Source organism: Hesperophylax consimilis, chromosome 13 (assembly GCF_061612785.1).
Source record: "Hesperophylax consimilis isolate HC1 chromosome 13, BYU_Hcon_1.0, whole genome shotgun sequence".
NCBI lineage: Eukaryota > Metazoa > Arthropoda > Insecta > Trichoptera > Limnephilidae > Hesperophylax > Hesperophylax consimilis.
In genome coordinates, this window is record NC_142848.1 from 30907543 (window position 1) to 30930889 (window position 23347).

The 23347-nt window shown below is 34.8% G+C and overlaps 1 protein-coding gene across 1 annotated transcript; it reads right to left on the reverse strand.

The window, feature by feature from the left end:
* Positions 1-10720: 10720 nt before the first annotated feature.
* Positions 10721-23191, reverse strand: Rab2 (RAS oncogene family member Rab2). The gene is made up of 5 exons (XM_089638994.1): positions 22996-23191; positions 16416-16575; positions 15198-15353; positions 14938-15118; positions 10721-13173 (listed from the first exon to the last, which is right to left on the reverse strand). The coding sequence occupies exons 1-5, from the start codon at positions 23039-23041 to the stop codon at positions 13075-13077; spliced, it is 642 nt and encodes a 213-aa protein (XP_089495120.1). The 5' UTR covers positions 23042-23191; the 3' UTR covers positions 10721-13074.
* Positions 23192-23347: the final 156 nt, after the last annotated feature.

A 23347-nucleotide genomic window follows, 5' to 3' on the forward strand; every position in this document is an offset into this window, starting at 1 on the left:
GCGTGATGGTTAGTTAGTTAGTTAACACCCCTGAAACAGATACTTTTATACGCCATTGCATAAGATAAATGTACTTACCAATCTGAAGACGCCCGTAGCACTGTGAAACTGGTCCGTTCCCAAAGAGAATTATTTAACACCAAAACACAAGTTAGCAATAACCGAAAACACTATTTATTCGCTGCAGTCTTCAACCATACTGTACTTTAAACTTTTGAGCAAGTTCTATCTTCCAAATTCCAACAAATTAAAAAAAATAATTGTCTCTTTCTGGTCTATTTGTATTTCATACGACAAACAGAGACGGATGCAATTTTAATTGTGTTCCTAAAATGTGTTGCTCCTAGAATGTATAAGCACACCTGCCGGATGTTACCCAGACGAAATGGTCTGGGACCGGCAAGTGAATATCTTAGTATTTCAAAAGGACATATGAGAAGCGCTGTGTCACCGATTCGGATTAAGTCCTTTCCATTAATAACTAAGAAATTACTTACTATCCCTTAAAAATTGTCCAGTTACCGCTCCTCCCATTTCAATTCCGGTCAATCATTAAGTAAAGCAAAATGGTAAAGTGATAATAAGAATACTAGCGTGACTCAATTATAATGGTATAGCCCTTTTTATTACAATGCAAAATTTATCTTTCGGCTACCGGCTTCGGCAGGATCCTCGTCCAGTTCGTGGAAACGATTATAAAGTCCCGCCCCGTATAAAATATTCTATCAGATTTAGATGTAATTTATTTAATATCTTAAAAAGTATTAATGCGATATAAATTTTTTAAATGCAGATCGATAGCTGAATAGTTTTTCTAAGATTACCTAAATTATTTGTTATATGGTGTAAAAAACCACCTAGATACAGCTTAAAACTCTAGTTAGTGTAGAATTACAACCCCGGTCCGGGGTGGAAGTGTTAAAAATTAAATCTTTTGCTTCTTCTAACATTACAAACACCTCATTTTTGTTTCCGGGGAATAATGGATGCTTGTAACCATGTGCATGTAAGTTTCTAGAATTGAATGTATCAAAAACATTATTCATAATCATTATGAATTTTTCTGTTGCTTCGCTTTCCAAAAAGTCTGGCAGCTTTAGCTCTTGTCGACAAAATTCAATAGCAATAGAAACACTCCTGCTAAGAAGCTGTGTTGCTAGCTTAACATTCATTACGGAGTTTCTAAATTGGATATGTTTTCTTGTAAGGCGGTTAGCAAGATGTAAACTAGTTTCTTCTTGTACTTGGGCTAACTTTTTTATATATTCCCATTCTATTTCTTTATTTTAATTATAGAAACACTTCCTTCGACTCAAAATGATTTCGTATTAGTTTTAGCATATGGCAGAAGTCTAAAAATACTGCCACCTCATAATCAGCACATGGATGTTTAAATGTAGTCTTCAGCTCTTTTGGATTTTTGTATTTGCAACCCAACACTTCTATGGCTGAGAAATTTGTGCTGTGGCCATCAAACGTCAGCGACACGATGTCAACGCCTACTTCACTGCATTTATATAATATTGTTTTGATGATATTGGCTTTTTGTTCTCCCGTCATGCCATGGACTAAAAAATAGGCAACAGGTAATTTCCAAGACTCATTCAACGAGACAAGCAAAAATACATATGCCTCTGATGCATTGATATTCATACTGTCAGAAGGTCCACTCCCTACATCAACATAACCCTCATCTCGAAAAGTCTTGCTGTCTTATAGCCATTTCATCGGCGATTAATGCGCAAATCATATTTTTGTCTAAGTCATTTCTTTTAATTTTCAACATCTTGAAAGCTTCTTCCGTCAGACCCGGGGAGCCATCAATACAGGGTGCGGCACGGAAACTTGCTGATTTGAAAAGTCAATAAAAGAAAAAGTACTTTATATATCGATTTAATTCTTTTTGTATCGTCTAGTACACATTCTGAATTTTTGTTTTAACTAGTTTTAAAAATGACATCGGGCAAATGGCGGCCCTCATTAGTGATACACTGATCTACCCTAGATTTGAAGTTTCGCTCCACTCTTTCGAGCATATCGACGGGAATGTTGGTGATGGCTTGGCGGATGTTTTCCTTCAGGTGTTGCAGGGTCCGGGGTTTGTCGTTATAAACAATGGATTTGAGATATCCCCATAAAAAAAAATCGCATGGTGCCAAATCGGGGGAGCGCGCCGGCCACGGTACGTCACCCCTCAAGGAGATAAGGCGCTCGTGGAAGTGTTCCCTCAAAAGCTCCATCGAAGTTCTCGCTGTGTGCGCTGTGGCTCCGTCCTGCTGGAACCATACGTCCCCAAGTTCCATTTCTTCAAGTTGTGGAAGAAAAAATGTCTCAATCATTTCTCTGTAGCGAACTGCATTGACAGTAACAGTGCGTTCATCTTCCTCGAAAAAATAAGGCCCAATTATTGCAACTCTCGACAATGCACACCACACTGTAACCCGTTCACAATGAAGTGGCACCTCATGAAGTTCTTGGGGATTGACATCACTCCAATACCGCATGTTTTGTTTGTTGACACACCCGGAAAGGTGGAAATGGGCCTCATCACTGAAAAACACGACAGCGTCGTGTGGCAAGTTTCTGAGCGTTTCACATGCAGTTTGGCGAGAAGCGAAATCGCGTTCATTCAACTTTTGGACCACAGCAAGTTTGTAGGGATGAAACCGGAGTTCCTTGTGAAGAATTCGTCTCACTGTGCGATCAGAAATCCCCAGGGCAGCAGCGTGTTTACTCGCCGAACGCCGGGGAGAGCGCAAAACCGACTCCCTCACCCTCTCGACGTTTTCTGGAGTTCTGGAAGTCCATTGACCTCCTGAGCCTTTTCTTGCCACACTCCCACTTTCCCTGAATATGTCCACCCACGAAACAATTGATTGCCACCTAGGAACGGGACCCGCGGGATGAATGTTAAACCGAGTACGGAAGGCACGTTGGGTGGCGACCAACGAATGACCGCTAGAAAAGTAAGCTTCGACGGCAAACGCACGCTGTTCCTTTGTCCAACGCATGACGCCAACTGGCTTGTAGTGTAACAAAACTTCAAGACCCCCTCTTTCCAATGAGACCCTCCCCACCCCTTTCTGACCACGCCTCGCTCGTCGGCGTCCAATTCAAATCAGCAAGTTTCCGTGCCGCACCCTGTATTTGAGTACCATTTGGATAGAGTTTTTGAGTGTGGAAGACAAGTCTCGAATTTACTTCTGACGTAACTATACGCCTTAGGAGATAAAAAGTGTAGCGTCAAACAAAATTTTCTAAATTCTGGAGCATACTTTTTAACTGGCCTCTTAGATCCTTTTCGTTTTTTCATCATATTGGAATACAGATCCGCAGCAAACACATTGTCACTTAAAATGTTATGAGTGTCACTGCCCATGTATCTCTCTTTTTTTAACGTTCCAATAATTTGTTTAAAAGAAGCTATTTTCTTTTTAAGTCGTAGATTTTTGCGTCTTAAAGATTGGATCTTTAGAGTATGTTTTTTTTGTAGTTGTATTCTTCTACGTAAATGCCGACGCATTTTACATTTTCTTGGTGAATCGAAAATGGAATCAAGATCAGAAAAATCTCCAATAATCTCGTCTTTGTTTTCTGTTCTTCTTTCATCTTCGATGTAACTACTCGTGGCTTGTCCAGGTATATAATTACTAGTACTGCCAGATGCTTTAATATTTTCAGAACTTGCCACAAAAGATGTCGTGTGGTGGTTATCTATTTTAACACCACAAGATTAAATTTTTATATAGTGTTTTATAATTAGTTATTAATAGTTTTATAATTTAAATATAGTGTCAACGCGAAGAATTTACAAACACTTAAACACAAAGACAAACTTTCACATTTATAATATTATTATATATAGTGTACTTTGGGTAATTATTAAAACCTATTTTAAAATTAACAACGCACTCATGGGAAATTTTTTTATTTACTAGATTCTTATATTTCTTAAAGAGATGAATCATTTAAATTTACTGAATTTAAAGTTAATGTTCTTTATAAATAGAACGGCGTCATTTGTGCCTTGCAATGTTTACCTTATGTGGGTATTTTAATTTGAAGAACAGGCAACCCTGTAAACAATGCGTCAAAATATGGCGTTGTCAAGACGATGGTAAGACTAAATTACACTATTAAAACTGAATTGTTTCTTTAACTAAATGGTTATTATATGGCTTTGAAAAGGTAACTTACCTATGATAGGTAACATTTTTAGTTATTTTCAATCGTCCTTTGTAATTTCTGGACACTGTTATAGCGCAAATCGTCATTTTCAAATGTCACACAACACGTGTTTACCGCACAGCGATAGTTTCGCAACTGAGCGGACTGAACGAGCTTATCAGCCAACAGTTGGCTGATATTTTTTTTCGCGTTTCGTCGCTCGAACGCTCAATCTAGACATTTATATAATCAAAGTATAAATGTAATTGAATCGTTATTTGTAACTAATTGCAAGGATATTTCTATGTGACCATTATCAGCATTTATATTTGTTGAATCCAATGGTGACCGGGTATGTCATCAAAATCACCTCCAAAAAGTGAAAGTCATGGAAAGTTATGAAAAAAAACTATGTTAATTAGGTTAAATATGTAACTATTAAACCTAGTTTTTGTTTCATCACTTTTTAAAGGTGTGTTTAATTGTCATTTTGATGAAATATCATGGAACCGAATCCAATACATCATCGTCTTCTATATTTGTAAAGAACTTATTCATGTTTTCTGCAATCGAAGATTTGTCAACTATTGTTTTGTTATTTATTTTAATCTCATTTACAGTTGTCATTTCAATAATTTTAATAATTTTTAGCATTTTCAATTTGTTCCCGATAGTATTTCTTTTTACAATTTCTTATTAGCCTATTGAGTAAGTTTCTGTACATTAATTTTTTTTTTTTTTCATAAAAGACTTTATTCTTATGTTATTCTTTTGGCAAGCTACTTGATATTTTAACATTTCTCTGAATAGTTTATCTCTCTGTTTAAATTGTGACAATTGATTCAACAGTAATCCATGGCTTAATATTTTGTATTTCCTTTTAGTTACAACAATTTTACATTTGTTTTTCAGGATATTGTCTTGGAAAGTTTTATAAAAAAATTGTAACGCTATATGTATATGGGTTATCTAATGATAGTACATTGTCCCAACCTTCTGAGTGAAGAAAAGAGTTTGAAGAATAATACATAGTTGATATCTACTTTATAATTGTGTCCATAAAAAGTTGGGAAATGATCTGTGATATTAGCTTTGAGAATTGAGGAGATAATATTAACAGCCTTTTGTGACTTGACAAATATGTGGTCTAAACATGCAGAGTTAATTAAGGTTATTCTTGTTGGTGAATTATTCTTGTTGGTGAATGAAGACAGATACCAGAGCTTGATAAATAATCTAGATATTCATTTTGACAATTTACATATTTATTATTATCATTATTATTTATTTTGATGTCCCCTGTCGATACGGATAAAGTCAAATCGTTTCTGTCAACATTTCGTACAAATGATTTTAGCTTATTGACAAATAAAAAATCATTTAAAGAAGGGGATATATATTGCTATTAGAAAATATTTAAAGTTATTTTGACAAAAAGTTACTTTTATTGCATTTGCTGTCATAAAATCAATGAATTCAGCCGCAATATTTTTTATGACAGAAGACAGTGATTCCATCATGCCCGGTGTGCTTACAGGGAGATGAAATTGTGGTATACGTATTTTGATAAATTGTATGTATTGTAAACATCTTTCAAAGTATACAGAATTCATCGAATTGTTTTCTTAAACTTCTAATATTCATATTTAGTAGTAAGAAATTAACGTCTTTAAAAAGGTTATTATTTAGTTAATTTGGGATTTTACATACATAATTTTAATGTATGTTCAAAGTTTTCTTGGTATATGTTGAAAGGTTGGTGGTTGTTTATATAGGTGCTGAGTGGTTGTGTGATTCTTTATTCGGAAGGGATATCTTCTGGTAGTCTTATTTGGATGATAGGAGATGTTTAGTTTTTCTCATCATTATATTTCCATTTTAAGCCCAGATGAACTTGTAGCCAAGTCTTGACGATTTTGCCTAGTAGATGTTTATTTTGTTGTGTGAGTTGTTCATTTACGTATTATATTGTTAGTTTGTTCTGTAAAATGTATATCATTTGTGTGTAAAATTCTGTATTTTCTCTTTTGGTATATAATTTTTTCTTTACTTCCTTATTTTGTAATGTCACTGCTATGGGAGGATGTTTGTGTATGGGGTTTCTATTTTTAATTCTATAGATATTCATTACTTTCAACATTTCTGCTTCACATTTTAGTGTTTCCGTTATATTATTAAATATTTTTGTTATGTATTTTGAGCAAAATTTGACAGACTTCTGTAGGTCTTTTATTTGTTGTTTAAAAGAATTGCTCCATCAATTCCTCAATTTTTTTTTCAATGCATTTGATCATCTTTGTTGTATTTACATTGCCTTCTTTGGAATGGCTGTGTAATCCGTGCGGAGTACCGTGGATTAATGTGTTATAAATAGGGCCGAGCACCAGTGAATAAATTGTTTATTGTATTCAATGTTCAAATATTATGTTTTGTTTTACAGTGAATGAATCTTTTAAATGATCACTATTTCACTGATTAATTCAATTTTAACAAATAACTTCTCTTTTATATTAGTTTTAGCTATTTTTAAGTTAACTATTTCAACCAAAAAAACCACTTGTTAGGTTAACTTTAAAATAGAACAGTTTGCAACGTACTAACTCTTCTCCGAACTGTGAATTTATGATTACTACAACACTCGTAGTTTTTGTTATTCACAAATTTGTAAATATCCACTATTCAATATTATTAATCTGTTTATTTCACTATTTTTGTCAGGAGTAAAAATGTAGACAATTTATCCGTCAGATGTTATTGTTGTGAATTTGGGTTTCAGGGTATTAACTAATATGTTATGTAAATAAATGTTTTCAAATAAAATGTTTTAATAAATAATTATGATTTCATTTCAACCTTTCCCTTTCTGATTGTGAATAATGGTTGTGTTCAACTTGTATGTAAATTTAAATTTAGAAGGCGGTCCACGGATACCGCCGGATGTAGTGATTCACTTCATTTGGTGGTTTAACCGAGGCGCCCGGGCTGGTTATCACCAGGTAGTAAAGGGTTACAGCCTAACTAACGATCGAGGGCGGGCTACTCCATCAACCAACAGAATAACGCTGCTTCTGTGCCGGTTCGTGATCGGTGAGGACCCAGCATTTGGTGCAACGGGCAACCTCCACAGCCGATTTCTCCTGGCTCACATTGCCTTAAACCGCAGTTGGAAGAACATAGCATTTTGGTTTGTCCAGTAGCTTTAGTTTATTGAATCCTTTAGGTTATAGCCCAACTTCTATATTCTCAATCTCTTCACAACAATAAATTAATGAACTCCCAAACAAAAAAAAATTATAAACTGCTGTAACAGCGACCAGCAGAAGTCCTTCGACGTCCTTTGACGATGAAGGTGAATTTTGACAAACCTATTTATTTATCCTATCCTACTCCCAGATTGCCGAGCCCCAAGACACCTACCTGGACTGCCCAGGGTATCAAATAGAAAGCCTGTCCAGTCTGACGAGAGGTGACTTTACAGCCGAGCTGACATCAGCTGCGCTCGTCTAGTCTATGCTCGAAGCATTGTGTTGCAAAGGTATGTCCTCTCTCTCCCCCAACCATTCCGCTCTGCAGTATTTAAATGCAAGAACAAGGAGGTTCCCAGGTTTTGAGTTAGTTGAAAGTAGACAAAGGAGGAGGACTTCAGTTCACGGAATACCTGCCTAGTCCTTAAGAGGTGTGCTACAGATTTAAGCACAGTGTTCACTAAGTTATCTTAACAGTCGCTCAATGGTGGAAAGGTGCCAGATCTATGGAAAAAGGCGGTTGTTTACCCAATCCCTAAGAGGCCCCATAGATATCACTTCCATACTCTCCAAGGAAAGATGATTATTAACAAACTGCTCACATATTCCGTTATTTTGTTATTCCAATGTCACCGAAGTAGAGTTTCATAACCTCACCTGAACAACTATGTACTGCACATTTTGATTTGAGTATGCAATATTGCTGTATGCCACATTACACACATTCCGGTGACATCTTCTATTATTAAACCATTTCAGGAAGGGACATCACTCCGAGGACTAGTATCAAACTACTGGATATCAATAATCTGGAAGCTGATTTTTTCCTTAACCCATTGGCCTCAAACGACGCCATCCCGGCGTGTGTACGGCGATGTGTCTTGAAATCAAACGACGCCGTCTCGGCGGGTCTGATGTCTGTCGGCTTAAAAACGAAAAGGGGATACATTATTGACATCTGTGTTTAAAATTTTAAATGCCAATCGCTCTGTAGATAAATAAGCATTAATTTCGTAGTAATTGGCAGGACTCCGTTGGTACAATTTTTTCCTGATATTTACGAGTGAAATTTTGTTATATTTCAGCTTCATTGAATTTTTTCAAAATGGCGTGTGGTTCGGGAATTGACAAGCTTGTTCGTAAAACGCATGGTGGGTGGCTAACAAGAGCCCAAATGGCAAAAAATATATATTATGGTAATAAGTATGATTAATGTACAACTTTTCTTAATCCAATTATAAAAAAATTAAGAAAAAAAATTGGTTTTTCAAAAAAAAAAATTTCATATCCTCATAATCATATTATTATTTTTTTTAAACAATGCATATATTTTTTACATACCTTGATTCAATGCACAAGTAAATTAAAAAAGATTGTTTCGTTTGCATGTTTAGTTTAAAAGTTATGTAAGATTTAGTACACCACTGCACTTAAAACTTTTGGTACAAAATTAATTCGGATGTGAAGGACAATTTTTTAGCCAAACAATTCGGAGGCCAATGGGTTAAAACTCAAGTGAACAGAGAACTGTAAGCATAGTATTCTTTCAATTACGGCAAATTGAAGCAGTGTAGAGAAACCTGCCAACAGAGGTGACTAAATTGCTATGTTGAAATCAATTCTTATGTTATTTCACGTCTAGATTATTGCAATGTAATTTATCATTCTTGCACATCAAATATGACTCTTTATACATACTGAGAAAATCTATAAAAACTGTTTAAAAGAAAAAAAATAAGACTTCTAATCTACAAAGTAGAAAAAAATGTATATTATTCGATATAAGAATATATTTATTACAAATATTAATTACTAGCTTTACCCCGGTGCTGTGGCTCAGTCTTTCTGTGCAGATAGAGAAACATTGCGTGTGTTGCTTTTACGTCCAACAGATTGCTGTTTTTCAAAAACGCATGTCTGCCCAACAGACGGTGCTGTTTTTAAAAAAAAGCATGTTTTGAACTGTCACAGGTGACATCTATATAATATAGGTATATAAAACACACGCGTATTTGAATGCAACGTTATGTCAATGATTTAAGATTTTGAAAAAATGAACATTTTTATTTAAATAGATTTCATACCAAAATATCGCAATTTTGTCACACGGTTCATATTGTATGCACAGTCACGTGGCCCATTTTTAATACCAGCAATAAAATTTTCGGTGACCGGGTCAAAATGACACTTCAACACACTTACGAAAAGTGATATAAAGTTTATCATTAATTTAGTTTTCTTTTGTACTGTGAATTGATAATATCAATGTTGCGTAAGAGAATTTTGAACAGATTTTTTCTGTCATGAAAGTCATGAAAAGTGAAGAAACAAAAACTAGGTTAAATAGGTAACTATTTAATCTAGCTTTTGTTTCATCACTTTTTAAATGTGGGTTTAATTATCATTTTGATTAAATATCATGGAACCAAAATTTTCATTAAAAATTATCAAATTTGACACATAAGCTCGTTTAGCCCTTATTGTGCGGCTGGCTACATTTGCAGTTCAGTGAAATTAGCAGTACCTTGAGATGCACTGAGGATTTAGAAGTTTTGAATGCATTTCGTTAATGTCCATGAAAATTCCAAAGTAAGAATTGATTCGGTACAATCGTTTCCATTATTTCAAATCTAATTTTCAATATTAAATTTGGCTCTGAGATATTTACATAATTCAACCCGTCTCATAGGGGTTGTATTGGAGAGATTTATTATATTACAAGATGCTATTATCACAAAATATATCTGAATGTTGCGAGGATGTCACATTCTTTTTTGTCATTATACTATTTTGGCAAAGTACATTTATGTGACTTTGAATAACACTTTTTCGACATTCCCAAGTGTTAACCTCTCTTTAACCTTTAACCTCCGAGCTTTTTCGAATAAAACTGTGTCCCAGGAGTGAACATTTTCAAAACACAAATTAAAAAAATTAAATGCAAAACCATAGTTGTTTCAAAATCAAGGATGTTATAGACTAATGGGGGGTAAAATAGTAAACTTAAGATAATGAAATAAATAATAATATGAAATTTTTTTATTTCATACCTATTTTTTTGCATGAAATGATGTAATGCCCAGTGTTTTTACTATAGTGCCCTCTATGGGCAGTCGTATCTTCTCCAAGCTTAATGTGTTTATCTGAAGTGACCTCTGCCAGGTAAGTGAGATTTTTCACAAAAGTTATACAAATTATCCAAATATTATATTATATATGGATATGTCTTATGATGTGGGCGTAGTAAGGTTCTCTTTGAGGAAAAAAAATTTGAAGTAAAATAATAAAAACCATTTTACTGATGGATTAAAATATATTTCTGTACAAAAAACAAAAACACTCTTTAGTAGTAGAATAAAAATTGCACAGGGTCATTTCAAGTTCATATTGAATTTTAGCAAAGCACCGACAAGATTACTCGCAAAAAGCATTACATAAAATAATATAACACTAATTGCAAGCAAAAATCTTACGCCGATGTTAATTATTAACATGTCAAATTTTGTTTTTTTTTTTTCTCTTTAATTGAATACATGAAGAACTGATAACAATAATTACACAACATATTTTACAAAAGTGTTTGTAAGTATTTGAATGAATTGAAAATTCCTATAGACTCTTGTATCACCTAGGAAACCTTAATTCACTTGATGCCACAAGGAGAAAAGATGGAAATGTTAAATCATGCATTTTTGCTTCAAATAAAACAATTCAATTTCCTGTTTTTTATTCTCCTTTGGAAGCCTTTGGTTGCATATTTAAATACATATAAAATCAATCGAAAAAAAAAAAACTACCAAATGTCGTTTTGTCTAAAGTTCGATATTAGCTTATAGATAAAACTATATTATGTCATTGCGCCAGTAACATTTAATAAATTTGAAATGTCTTGATGAGAGCAACTGTTCATAAATAAAGGCTATAAAAAGTGATGTTCTACAAGAAATAGCATTTGTTGAACTATGTTCCAAACTATCAACGAACAATTATTAATTATATCATGTTACCAGTGCAAAGACAGTAATAATATTAAAATAAAGTTAGTCTAGTTGAGATGTGATTTATATCTAAAAGCTAAATATAAAACATTCATTGTTGAAATCAATCAAGATTTCTTACGGCATACGAAGAGACGAAGAAGGTGTCTAGAATGAGGATTTCTCTAAAAGTTTACTGAAGATAAACTAAAGAAACAAAAAAAATTGCCAACGGGTGAGCAGATATTATTCAACGCTTTAGTAAAATTCTTTTAATAAGACATGAAAATTTCAAAAATCTTCCGAGAGTCCAGACTTCCGTCCAGCTACTGTGGCCCTAGCATAAAAGAAAGTTCCTACTGTAACTAGTATTGAGCCCATTTTCGTATTCATCGCGTTAATTAATCCAGACACCTCATTTCTTTGAATAAATGCGTCAAGCATTGTGGTATTTTGTAAACAATTCACAGCAAATTACAATAATTAACTAAAACACATTTATTTTACATAACGATTAAGTTAATTATAAATAATAAAATATTTTATAATTGGCTCTATATTCTCATGTGATGGAACCCTATTCCTGAAAATTTTATCGGTTATATCCCCCTCAAAACATCAAAATGTGACCAACGCTAGGTCTGGTAAATGGAGGAGTAAAAAGCTAAATAAAATCATCTGAGATTTTTATTTATTATTAAAAATATATGAATCCCATACTTCTGTCTGTAGTATGCAATCTGGAGAATATTTCTCAACAGAAATTCAAATGTCTGATTAAACAAACTTTGAGTTACAGTACAGATCCCCATTTCAGTACAAGACAACAGTACAACAGCCCAGTATCCCATACACCCGAATACAGGACAGAACAGATGTTCTAGCACAGCATAGCAAAACACGAGGAATGGCGCTGTTGAATGAAATTTCAGAAACAGTAGATGCATTTCATTTCTCTGTAACTAGCCTTAATACTTTTTTTGTATAATAATCTTCCCAGATGTTAAGAGTGTCAGAATGAGGAGATTGTACTGTAATTGGATTAACAATCTGTTGTACAATATTTAAAAAAAAAAAAAAAAGTGACGCACTCGAAAAAACCCAACTTTTTCTGTACATTGATGTAGATTAAAGCTTTTTTTAAATTAATATAAACAGACAGTGATTTTGGCAGCAGATAAATTGGGTGAATTTAATTTCTTATCCTGGAGAAAATTTCTCAACAGAAATTCAAATGTACCAGCATATAGGACGATTAAACAAACTTTAGATTAAATTACAGTACAGATCCTCATTTCACAACAGCCCAGTATATCCCATATACCCGAATAAGTGACCCACTCGAAAAAGTTTTTCTGTCCATTGATGTAAAGATTTTTAATAATTAATATAAACAGACAGTGATTTTGGCAGCAGATAAATTGAGTGAATTTAAGTTCTCTAGAGTCAGAACATTAGAATCCCAATGATTTTATTTAACCAAAATCATTTATATTGGGAATGTGCCAAGCTTCCATTGCGACCTGTGTTCGTACCTAATGCATCAGACAACTATTTTTTCAGGTTAGGTTAGGTAGTCTGTTTCTGGTTCTGGTTTTCTGATTGAAACCTTGTCGAGTGGCACTTGTGTGGGATTAAAGATGTAAGGATGAGAGCAGACAGGTGGGTGGAGGGTGGGGCACCTCTTAGCAGCAGCCCCCTCCAGCAGCCCCCTTGCCCCCTACTCCGCCAGCACCGGCGCCCCCCACCGGAGAATGCTGGGCCCCGATCTTGATACCGTTGGCCTGGAGAATTCATTATACATATTGTTAGTTATGACATTTATAATAAACTAAATTCAAAATGTAAAGCTTCATCAAAATAAAGGAAATTATGTAAGATCCATAAATAAGGAAGTTGAGTGAAAAATATTTTGACTTATAAAAAATATGTTCATGTAGATCAAAAAATATCGATTCTAAATATATTTCTATATTATTATTCTTAGAATTAGTTAAACGTTCTTGAAAAAGCATTCAATAGCAATAGACTGTATACGCTCCACGATTGGTCGAAAGAATTCTGATGTCACATGTGTCGTGACTTGTACGTACAACGGATCACCTATGGTGCATCTCTTTCTATTACATGAGAGATGGTCGGTTTAGATGAGAGAGGTGTATAGGCCAAAGGTTTATTTGGGTTTGTCAAATATATGTACGTATTTGTTGTTATTATTATATGAAATGGATTTCTAAAGATACATATTCGTATAGTGCTTTATAATAATATGTTGTTTATTGCATAACTTAGAAGTTTTTATTATTATACATGTCACATAGCATGTGATACACTTCAGGCCGCCGGCCGCCCAGAAAAGTCTCACAGTGAACTGGGCTGTAAACCGTTATTTTACTTTTGGTCTTTACTTTTCTGCGCGGTGGTCCTGAATTCGCGCGGGGAACGTCAACAAGTAGCGACGGCAATACCGTACAAGTACCGTACCGGGCGGGAAAAGCAAATATTCTAACTTAAAATATTAATTTAACTATGAAATCTTAATCAATTTTCTTTTTTTTAATAACATCAATTCTAATAGACGGTTAACATTGGTAAAAAAATTGCTGGAATTCCTTGTTGAAGAATTAAAAAATTTTCCATACAAAATGCTTAAGCGACGTGGTTTTCACAGTTCGAATGACGTCACACCACACCCCGCCTCTTACCGCTCGGATTCCGCTCGTTTTGGCGGGCTTAATAAAATTTAAACTTTGAGAATTAATTTAATTATGAAAACAAACTTGAAAAAAAAAAAAAAATACCAGTATTTAAGATGCGAACATTGATAAAAAAAAAATAAAAAAAATGGACTCAACTTCCTTATTGTGAGAAAATGTTGTATTTTTCAGATTTGACAAGATTCTGAGGATTTTGCCAGTTCAAGGACAGTTGTTACACAGAAATTCAAATGTAACGTTGTCATCAAACGCCCATTCAGCGCCATTTTTTTTTTTTGGCAGTTGAAAGGTCCCCGTTAAACGCCGTTTCTAAGTCAGCTTTTGAACAAATTGTGATCAGCAGAAGCGGACAACTATCATGTTGTTAAGCTTATTGGCTTATTACAATTTGATAGTGCAGTGTCTTGCAACACTGTACAAGCGGTTCAGAACTGCTCGGGAAGGCCGAGCAGTTCCGAGCCGGTCGCGTTAACTACAGACGCTGGCGGAGCAGCGCCAGACGGAAAACCACCCCACTAGTGAGCACACGTTACCAACTAATATTGTACAGCTCGGTTGTAATTGCTTTTATCGTAATAAATCTGTAAACGAACCATCAGAGTCATCAATCATCTAACGAGCCTTGAGCAACAGAAAAGTGTAGTAAACAATAGAAACACTACAGATAGAAAGCTGAAACGCACCTAGAATCAGCATTTAACGGGGACCTTTCAAATGTGAAAAAAACAAAATGGCGCTGAATGGCCATTTGATGAAAATATTACATTTGAATTTGTGTGAAACAACCTGTCCTTAAAATGATTATGACGAGTAACGAGTCTGATGACTGACCTCATTGTTGATATCAAACACTCCCTCTTGGATCTTCTCGTAGATCTCCTTGGCCGTGTTGATGAAGGCCTCCTCCACGTTGGCAGCCGTCTTGGCTGACGTCTCCATGAACACCAGCCCGTGCTCCCGGGCAAAAGCCTCTCCTTCCTCCTTCTTCACCTCTCGTCGGGACTCCAGATCGCTGAAAGTTTTATATTATTATTATTACGGCTATGTAATAAATTTGCCATTAGTACGCAGATGCATATGATGAAGATTACCTCTTGTTGCCGATGAGCATGATGACCATGTTGGAGTTGGAATGTTGGCGCGCGTCCTCCAGCCATGTGGATAAGTGGTTGAAGGTCTCCCTCCGCGTGATGTCGTACACCAGCAGTGCCCCGGCGGCCCCGCGGTAGTATGATCGGGTGATAGATCTACAACAACAAATAGTCAACATACATGGGAAGAGATGGCACAATCAAAAACTTGGGTCCAGTCACACCAACAATCAGTAAAACAGAAAAGTATGTAATTGGAATGTTTTTTTTCTAAGATTATCTTGAATATTATTTACCATTTAAAATTTGGCAGTATGATGTTACGTAATGCGAATAGGCAATAGTTACGGACTCCAGAAATGCCGGAGAAAGCCCTACTAGTTTTTAGTTCCAACACGCGCCGCAAACATGGCGCCAGTCAAGCAGAAATGCGGCAACGAACCAGCCAGCGGCTATGACCCGTGATCCCGGGCAGAAAAAATCCAACGCTCTTAGAGCTCGGTCATGCCAATGGTTGTGCCGAGAGTTCCCGTGTCCTACTCCAACGCTTTGTGCCGAGGCATCCCGCAGCGTAGCGGCCGCCCATTCAAATAAGATGGGGATCTTATTTTAATAAACCAAGGACGTAGCCGATACCAGACGACAGGTAGACCACTTTTACTTGCCTGGCCGAGGGATTGCCTAAATCACGACCAACGCTATATTCAAGATACACGTGAGTTTAATATTTAACCTGTTTCCCCTGCTGTGTCGTGTCTTGCCGTAATATTAACTCCAGTATACCGGAGCCCAGAGAGAAATTAGATAGGATAATGCTAAGATGTTTATCACCTATGTTTTGTGTTGTTATACTACTAATATCTGTCCCATATTGTGACGCCATGTACTGCTAGATGTATTAAACCCGATGTATCACAATACTTCTTTCATTTGGTAACTGAATGCGACGTGAACCCTTTCTAGCAAAAGGTAGGTCCAGAAACATAAGCCCGATTAACGATCCACGCCTGAACTTGAGTAATCCATCTTGCCGACCCAAAGAGCTAGTCGCCGGCAAATGTACACTCCCGCCTCGCTGGGGGCCCTCAACCCCCTGAACCTACAATGAACACAAAACAAGGTGTATAGTTAGACTCTAAATCATTGGAAGCGATAAAAAAATTGCTGTTGGGGCTATGGGGAGTTTATTGGGTCACTTGCCCATTAGTGGGTTATTACCTGAAGGCCTCCTGCCCAGCCGTGTCCCATATCTGCAGCTTGATTTGTTTCCCGTCGATGGTGATCATCCGCGCCCCAAACTCCACCCCGATGGTCAGGTCATGGACAGGCTGGAAGCGTTTGTCTGTGAACTGCAACAGGACACATGACTTACCCACTCCTGCAAAAGAAATACAAACACCATATTATTCTATCTGCCGTGGTTTTTCTTTGGGAGGGAAACCACAGAACTTAAATACTAATTGACATTTCATAAATAACTAGTATTTGCTGTAAGGTTTCGCCAGAGATTTCAACATTCTTTTTTCTCGTTGAAATTGAACACTTGAAAAATATGTAACAATGCCATTATTGAGAGTTTTTCTGTTTCATGCAATTTCAGCTACATAGTTCCTCTGGCCTTGTGATAAAACTACCTAAGTCGGCTTTTTCAGTATTGAGTTAATTTGGCTAATTTGTATGGTTTTGCGAATAAAGTAATTCATAAATCTTAACTTCTTTTCAATATTTTATAATAAGCCATATTCTAAAACTTCCGGTAATTGTTTGGTTTCGGTTGTCTCCTTATTGTACCTTTTTAAAATGTCTGTTCAGAAGATTTTCATTTCTGAGCACAAACTGCCTCCTGTTTTATATTATGTTTTAGTTTTAATGTTGTTTTGTCCTGTCCTGCTGTTATTGTTATTCTAAGTTTTGTCATCACTTTGTATAAACAGTATATTTAGTTTTATGTTTAGATCTGTATTGGATAAGGCACACTGTAGGAATAATTTTAAGAACATGACCACTAATACTAAATTACTGTTTTTAAGTTTATTATAGTAAAGTGCACTTGAAGTGAAATGACACTAAACTGCGCTATATAAATGCCATGTTATTATTATTATAATTAGCCTTTGAGTCAATTTTTTCGCTTTTTTAACAGCTCATATTATGGTCTCGTAGAAATCATTGTATCTCCCTTACTGTCATGGTGAGAAATATGAACTAAATAGTGTTAGAAAGAAAAAACACCACGCTTTATATTCAAATCCAGCAGTTAACCACAAAAGAATTAAAATATATATCTATGAAATCAAAGTTTCTGACTACAATTTGAGCAACTTCTGCAACTTTTTAGTAATCATTTTTTATAAGAAAATGCAAAAAAGTGAGGTGGCAATATTTTTGGCACAATATCTTACATTTCTTAGTACAATTTAGTAATGTTGGCCTTACTGGGTGGCTTACCCGTGCTGAGGTATATTTTACAAAACATTTGTGCGATATTTTATAAAACATTTGTCTAGTAAAATATGTATTTTTTACATTATCAGTAATTTTCGGTCGGTATTTGGATGAAAAACTTAAGCCATTTTTAAAATTTTGATAACTCAAAAATTATATATTTATTTCTAATAATAAAATTTGAAAGCTTGTTTTATCACCTTTAGAAAACAATTTTTCAGTTTTCAGAAATCAATTCATTCAGAAATATTCCATTCATTTGAATTTAATTGCGAAGCGGAAATACACACAAATTTTCATACTTTCTGACAGCGTCTTTAAGAAATATAATGGTCAATATGCCAGAGGCCTGAGGGTTAATGATACAAAAGTTGGTTTAAAAAGATGAACATTGTTATCATTTGTTTATAGGATAATATGTATAATCATCGAACCTGCGTATGTACATAATATCTTATCTATCTGACTATATATTTTATATTGTAATAATTATAATACGCTTTTGCTGTTTGAGTCCCATATCAGCAAAAATATATAAAATTACTGGAACAAATTCAAAAAAGTTTCTAAGGTATCTTTATGAGAATGCATGGTGTGTATAATGCATCGCGATTCATTCATCACATGCATTTGCTCTAACCTAACCTAACTTAGGAGGAAAGGGGCCCATCAAGTAACAGCTGATAAAAACCCGTTGCCGCAGTTTTAAGACTTCCACGGTTCTTTTTGAAAATAATAGATGGTGCCACTTCCGTTTACAACAATCCTAAACTGTAGACAATAAGATAATAATATTATCAGATAACCTATTTTATTGACAGCCCATACTTCCTGGAATGCTATAAATTATTCGTACCAAACAACTACCCCCAAGGTCGACACACAATGTGCTGTATTCCATGTGGCTCAGCATAGCATGACAAGAGGTATGGTGCTGCTAAATGATATCTCTAGGTCTCTTGACATTTTCAGCATCAGCATTGAAGGTTTCAAGAGTCAATTTAGGCAAAACTCTAAAATATATTATTGTATTTGTGTAATTATTTTTAAGTTAAGTAAATTGTTTCATGTTTATTGTAATAGGTTTATACAAATCAGTAATAAACATTATTAAAAATATATACATATATATATTTAAATAGATACTTATTGTAATTTCTCATTATACAGGGTGTATCGGCACGTACCCGACAAACTTTAACCAGCTTTTCCTTAGCACATTTGGAGTAAAAAATGTTATAGGCACTTTCCTGTCCGGTAACATTTTTTTTCAATTAAAAACAAAAAATGATTAAAAAAATCCACACTCCGTCACTGTCATTGGCATTGTTTCTCGTGTTCAACAGCTGTTATTAGCAAGTGTGTCAAAAAGCGTGTACGCTCTTTCATACACACTAAATAATAATAGCTAAAAATGAGACGAATGGTGCCATGCCATTTCGTTGTGATCGTAAAAGCGCGCTAATGTAGGTACGTACATATATTATTCAACGAAACTCGAATAAAATATTGCCAGGTGGGTTTTCAAACTTTGACACAGGATAAAACAGTGGTGAAATGTGGTGAAAATATGAATAGTAAATTTTTTATTTAAAAAAAAATGTTACCGGATAGCAAAGTGCCCATAACATTTTTTACTCAAAATGTGCTAAGGAATAGCTGGTTAAAGTTTGTCGGGTACGTGCCGATATACCCTGTATATATGCTTTAGTATTATAATTCGGGTGCTTAGGATCACAGGGACTTAACTACAAAAACTGGTGTTTTGAGTTAAGCTTGGTTTCGATAATGCCATAATCAAATTTATTAGTGACGTGAAGCTCTAAATCCTACATACAGCCGTTTAAGAGATACAGTTGGGCATATGAGCATTCCAATCTTTATTTGCGTTTATCTTAAAACTATGTTTTTGTTTTTGTAAATAGGCCCCTGTGATTCTAAACCGTCGAATTATTATTGTAAAATTAGCCTGCTGACAAACTGCTTTCACAGTTTAGTGGGTGTTTATAATAAAGAGTAAAAAAGAAATAAAAAAAAAATAATAAAAAAAAAAAAAAATAAAAAAAAAAAAAAAAAGAAATACAAAATCATTCCTAAAAGAACCAAACTAACATAACCCGATTCAAAGATAAACAAGACATCGAAGTCAATATTCATTCCTTCAAACAAAACTTGTAACATAACCCAATTCAAAGATAAGCGAGACATCAAAGTCAATATTCATTCCTTAGAACAAAACATCTAACATAACCCGATTAACCGCTTCTGTGCCAAGAGCGAGTTAACTCGCATTCTTGGCCTGCTGTGCACAGCTACACTTCTACCTACTGGCATTTAAAAGGTTAAAAGATAAACGAGATATCAAAGTCAATATTCATTCCTTAGAACAAAACTTCTAAGATAACCTAATTCAAAGATATACGAGACAATGAATCCAATATAAATAATAAAATATTCAATAATCTACTGCAACTCATTCCCTTCAATATCCCCTCGCAAAGACTCAGAAATAATGAACTGCTCTTCCTCAACCATCATTCGACAAATTATGGATATTATTCACCATTGTCCAGAATGTGTAGACTGGTCAACTCAAGTCAAAACCTTTACTTTTTTGGGATAAGTCTGAATGATTTTTGCCAGTCGCTAAACAAGTGACGGAATATTATAAGTGTCCTGTGGTCCTGACCCACGGCGTATTCTTGACTTGATTCGACTTGTCACTTTATTTTCTTATATTATATCTACCATATGTCTTTGCTTTCATGTACCATTGTATACTCCTGTATTTTTCATTTTACTTTATTAGTGTTATTATTTTGTAATTTGGACGATGTCCGTTAATAAATAAATAAATAAATATTCATTCTTTAACCAGTGGACTGCCGATGGGTCTCCATAAAACATGCGAGCATTATAATATTACCCTTGTTAGAATAATTTGCGATGCGATTTTGACCTTAATGCTTCGAAAAATGTATGAAAAACAAAATCAGCATTGTTTGGGCTAATTAAACTTTAGGTTCCACTTTTGAATTTATGAATGGCGCCTCTCTGAAGGCTGAAAAAATAATTTTTCTGTTTTATTTATGCTCTGGCCTTCAACAGGTTAACCACTTAATTGCCCAACATTTTATGAAAGGTAGTCAGGAATGCTCCTGAAGAAAAGCGACCGGAAAGAAATTTCATTCTTAGCTATATAAGTGCACAAATATAATAATTGTTTGTCGCAGATGAAACATGAACAAATTTTTTGTTAACTTTTATCATCAACAGTTGATTTTTTTTTAATGGGGGTTCACTTCACAAACGCACTTTAGAGAAAACCAACACTGGACCTAACCTAACATCTGTCTGTGAGGGAGAGGTTACTACAGAGCCGCCGTGAGGCTGTAGTAATAACAGTTTCCTTTGTAAAATATGAATTTTACTTGACTCACAATGAAGTCCTTGTGGAATTAGATCACATAAAACAATCTTACTTTGAAAATTTTTGTTCATAGAGTTCTAGTGTAGGTAAATGGCATTTTAAGTATACCCTGCCATGCAGTAACATACCAAAACAACATAGGTTATTTTCCAAATATGAACCAAGGTTGCCCAAGTTGGGATAAGCTTTCGTTAGATAAGTTATCTACTAATTGTGGTTACGAGGGGGTGAGCGATTGTTATCTCGAATATTACTACAAAACACAAAGGAATCAAAGCCTACTGTTTATAATAGAAAACGACGGATTTTCGAGTTTCCCGATATCTCTGGCAGAATTGTTGTACCTAGTTGTGAATGAGCACAAACCTTGCTCCATTCATACTCTTCTGTTATTTCAACTCTTTACGAATGCTGTAGAAAAAGAGATCCCTGAGGCGTATGTCTTATAAAACCATGTATGATATGAAAAATGTGGAGATCCGCAAAGAATGCAAGGCTGATGCTTACATAGCGTAATGAGTATGATTAATTAAGCGTGATGAGTAAGATTAAGAAAGGGACGCTCAGATGGTTTGAGCACGTAGAGCGAATGAACAAAGAAAGGAGTATAAGCAGAATATATGACGCAATGTGAATGGTAGAAGTCGGGGACGCCAGGGGGAAAATATGGCACGATCAAGTGAATTAGATACTGGAGTCGGCCCATGTCAAGAATCAGAATAATAGAAGAGTATGTATGAGACGGTATGAATATGAATGAGGCAAGGAGTGTGTGCCAAAACAGAGTTGTTTGGCGGTACATCCTCTCTGCCTATGCCTGCGGAAAACGGTGTTTTGGTAAGTTAGTTAGTTCAGTTGAACATGAGCCCTTCAAGTATTTGATTGAACTTTGAATGTTTAATGAGGCAGCAGGGGTAGAAACGTTACCATTCATTTAAGCATGTTATTTTGTCCTGACACTACTTTCTATTTTACAATTATCTGAATGTTTGATTAAACTACTGATCCATAAACAGTATGTTGTATTGTTGGTAATGAGTCAGTCGTTAATCTGGTGATTCATTGTCACTACAGAATTGTTCTTATTATGCTATTTAAATTATTGTCTCAATTCCAAGATAATTTAGAGTTGCATTAGTACCTTTACAATCGTAAAACTAATTTTTACCACTGATTTTTGCAAACACAATTGCCAGCATTCTTTTAACATTATTGTACGTGTCGCATAGTTATAATTTTTCTATTTTTAAATCCAATTCAATAAAGTTATGCTAATAATACTAAATGTACCATTGTCAAGCATTTGCAAACAGAATATAATACTATCTTCACATTCAACAAGTCAAGTAGGCACAGTATGAGAAATATAAATTGTAATAGAAATATATATTTTTAAATGCAATAATAAATAAATTGGAAAGAAAATGTCGAATCACGAAATGTTTCAATCCAAATGTATTTTGGACATCTTTCAGTCCTTTTTTAAAAATTTTTGTCATTTTTACTCTATGATTCACAATATCATCTGATAACTGTATTACTCTAAAAATGCTAACTCCTCCCTTCAAATTATGACAATGACAATTTTCATGAAAATGAAGCATGTTTCAGAGATCATTTAGGATTACTGCGTTTGATTTCAAATTTGCAAATAAACTACGCGTAATACATTATATTGTGACAGACCCATCAAAATACTAGTTTCGACGTAAATATTAAGACAAAAACATCTGCCAGAATTTAAGTCGGGGAAAAGTCAGTGGCCATAACATTAATGCCGTAATCTTTTGTTTTGTCTTTCGAGTGTGTACTTGAAACGCATGAATGCATAAATTTGCAGCGACAGAAAATCGATGATCAGCTCAAAAGTCAATAAACCCGAAAAAATCTCACAACATTTTAGCGAAATAATCAATAACTCACCCGTGTCTCCGATAATAATGTACTTAAATAGGTAAGCGTAAGACATTTTGTATTGTTTTGGGGTCTCGGAACGTCAATTTTTCACAAAATATTGTAAAGTTTTCACAAGCACAAAGCAAATCGTAGATATAATAATTATTACAGCTGTCCGCACGTCATGTCGCAGATAAAAACACTGACATCTCTGGCGCAGGTATACCACCCTACCCCTATGTGGCCATTGTGTAAATGCCCAAAGTACCTACGCCCATTGTGCAAGTGTGTTGAGAGCTTAATAACAATGTATCTACCAGAACTACTATACTAGAACGTCTTCCTACAATTTGACAATAATAAGAGTTAACAACTCAAC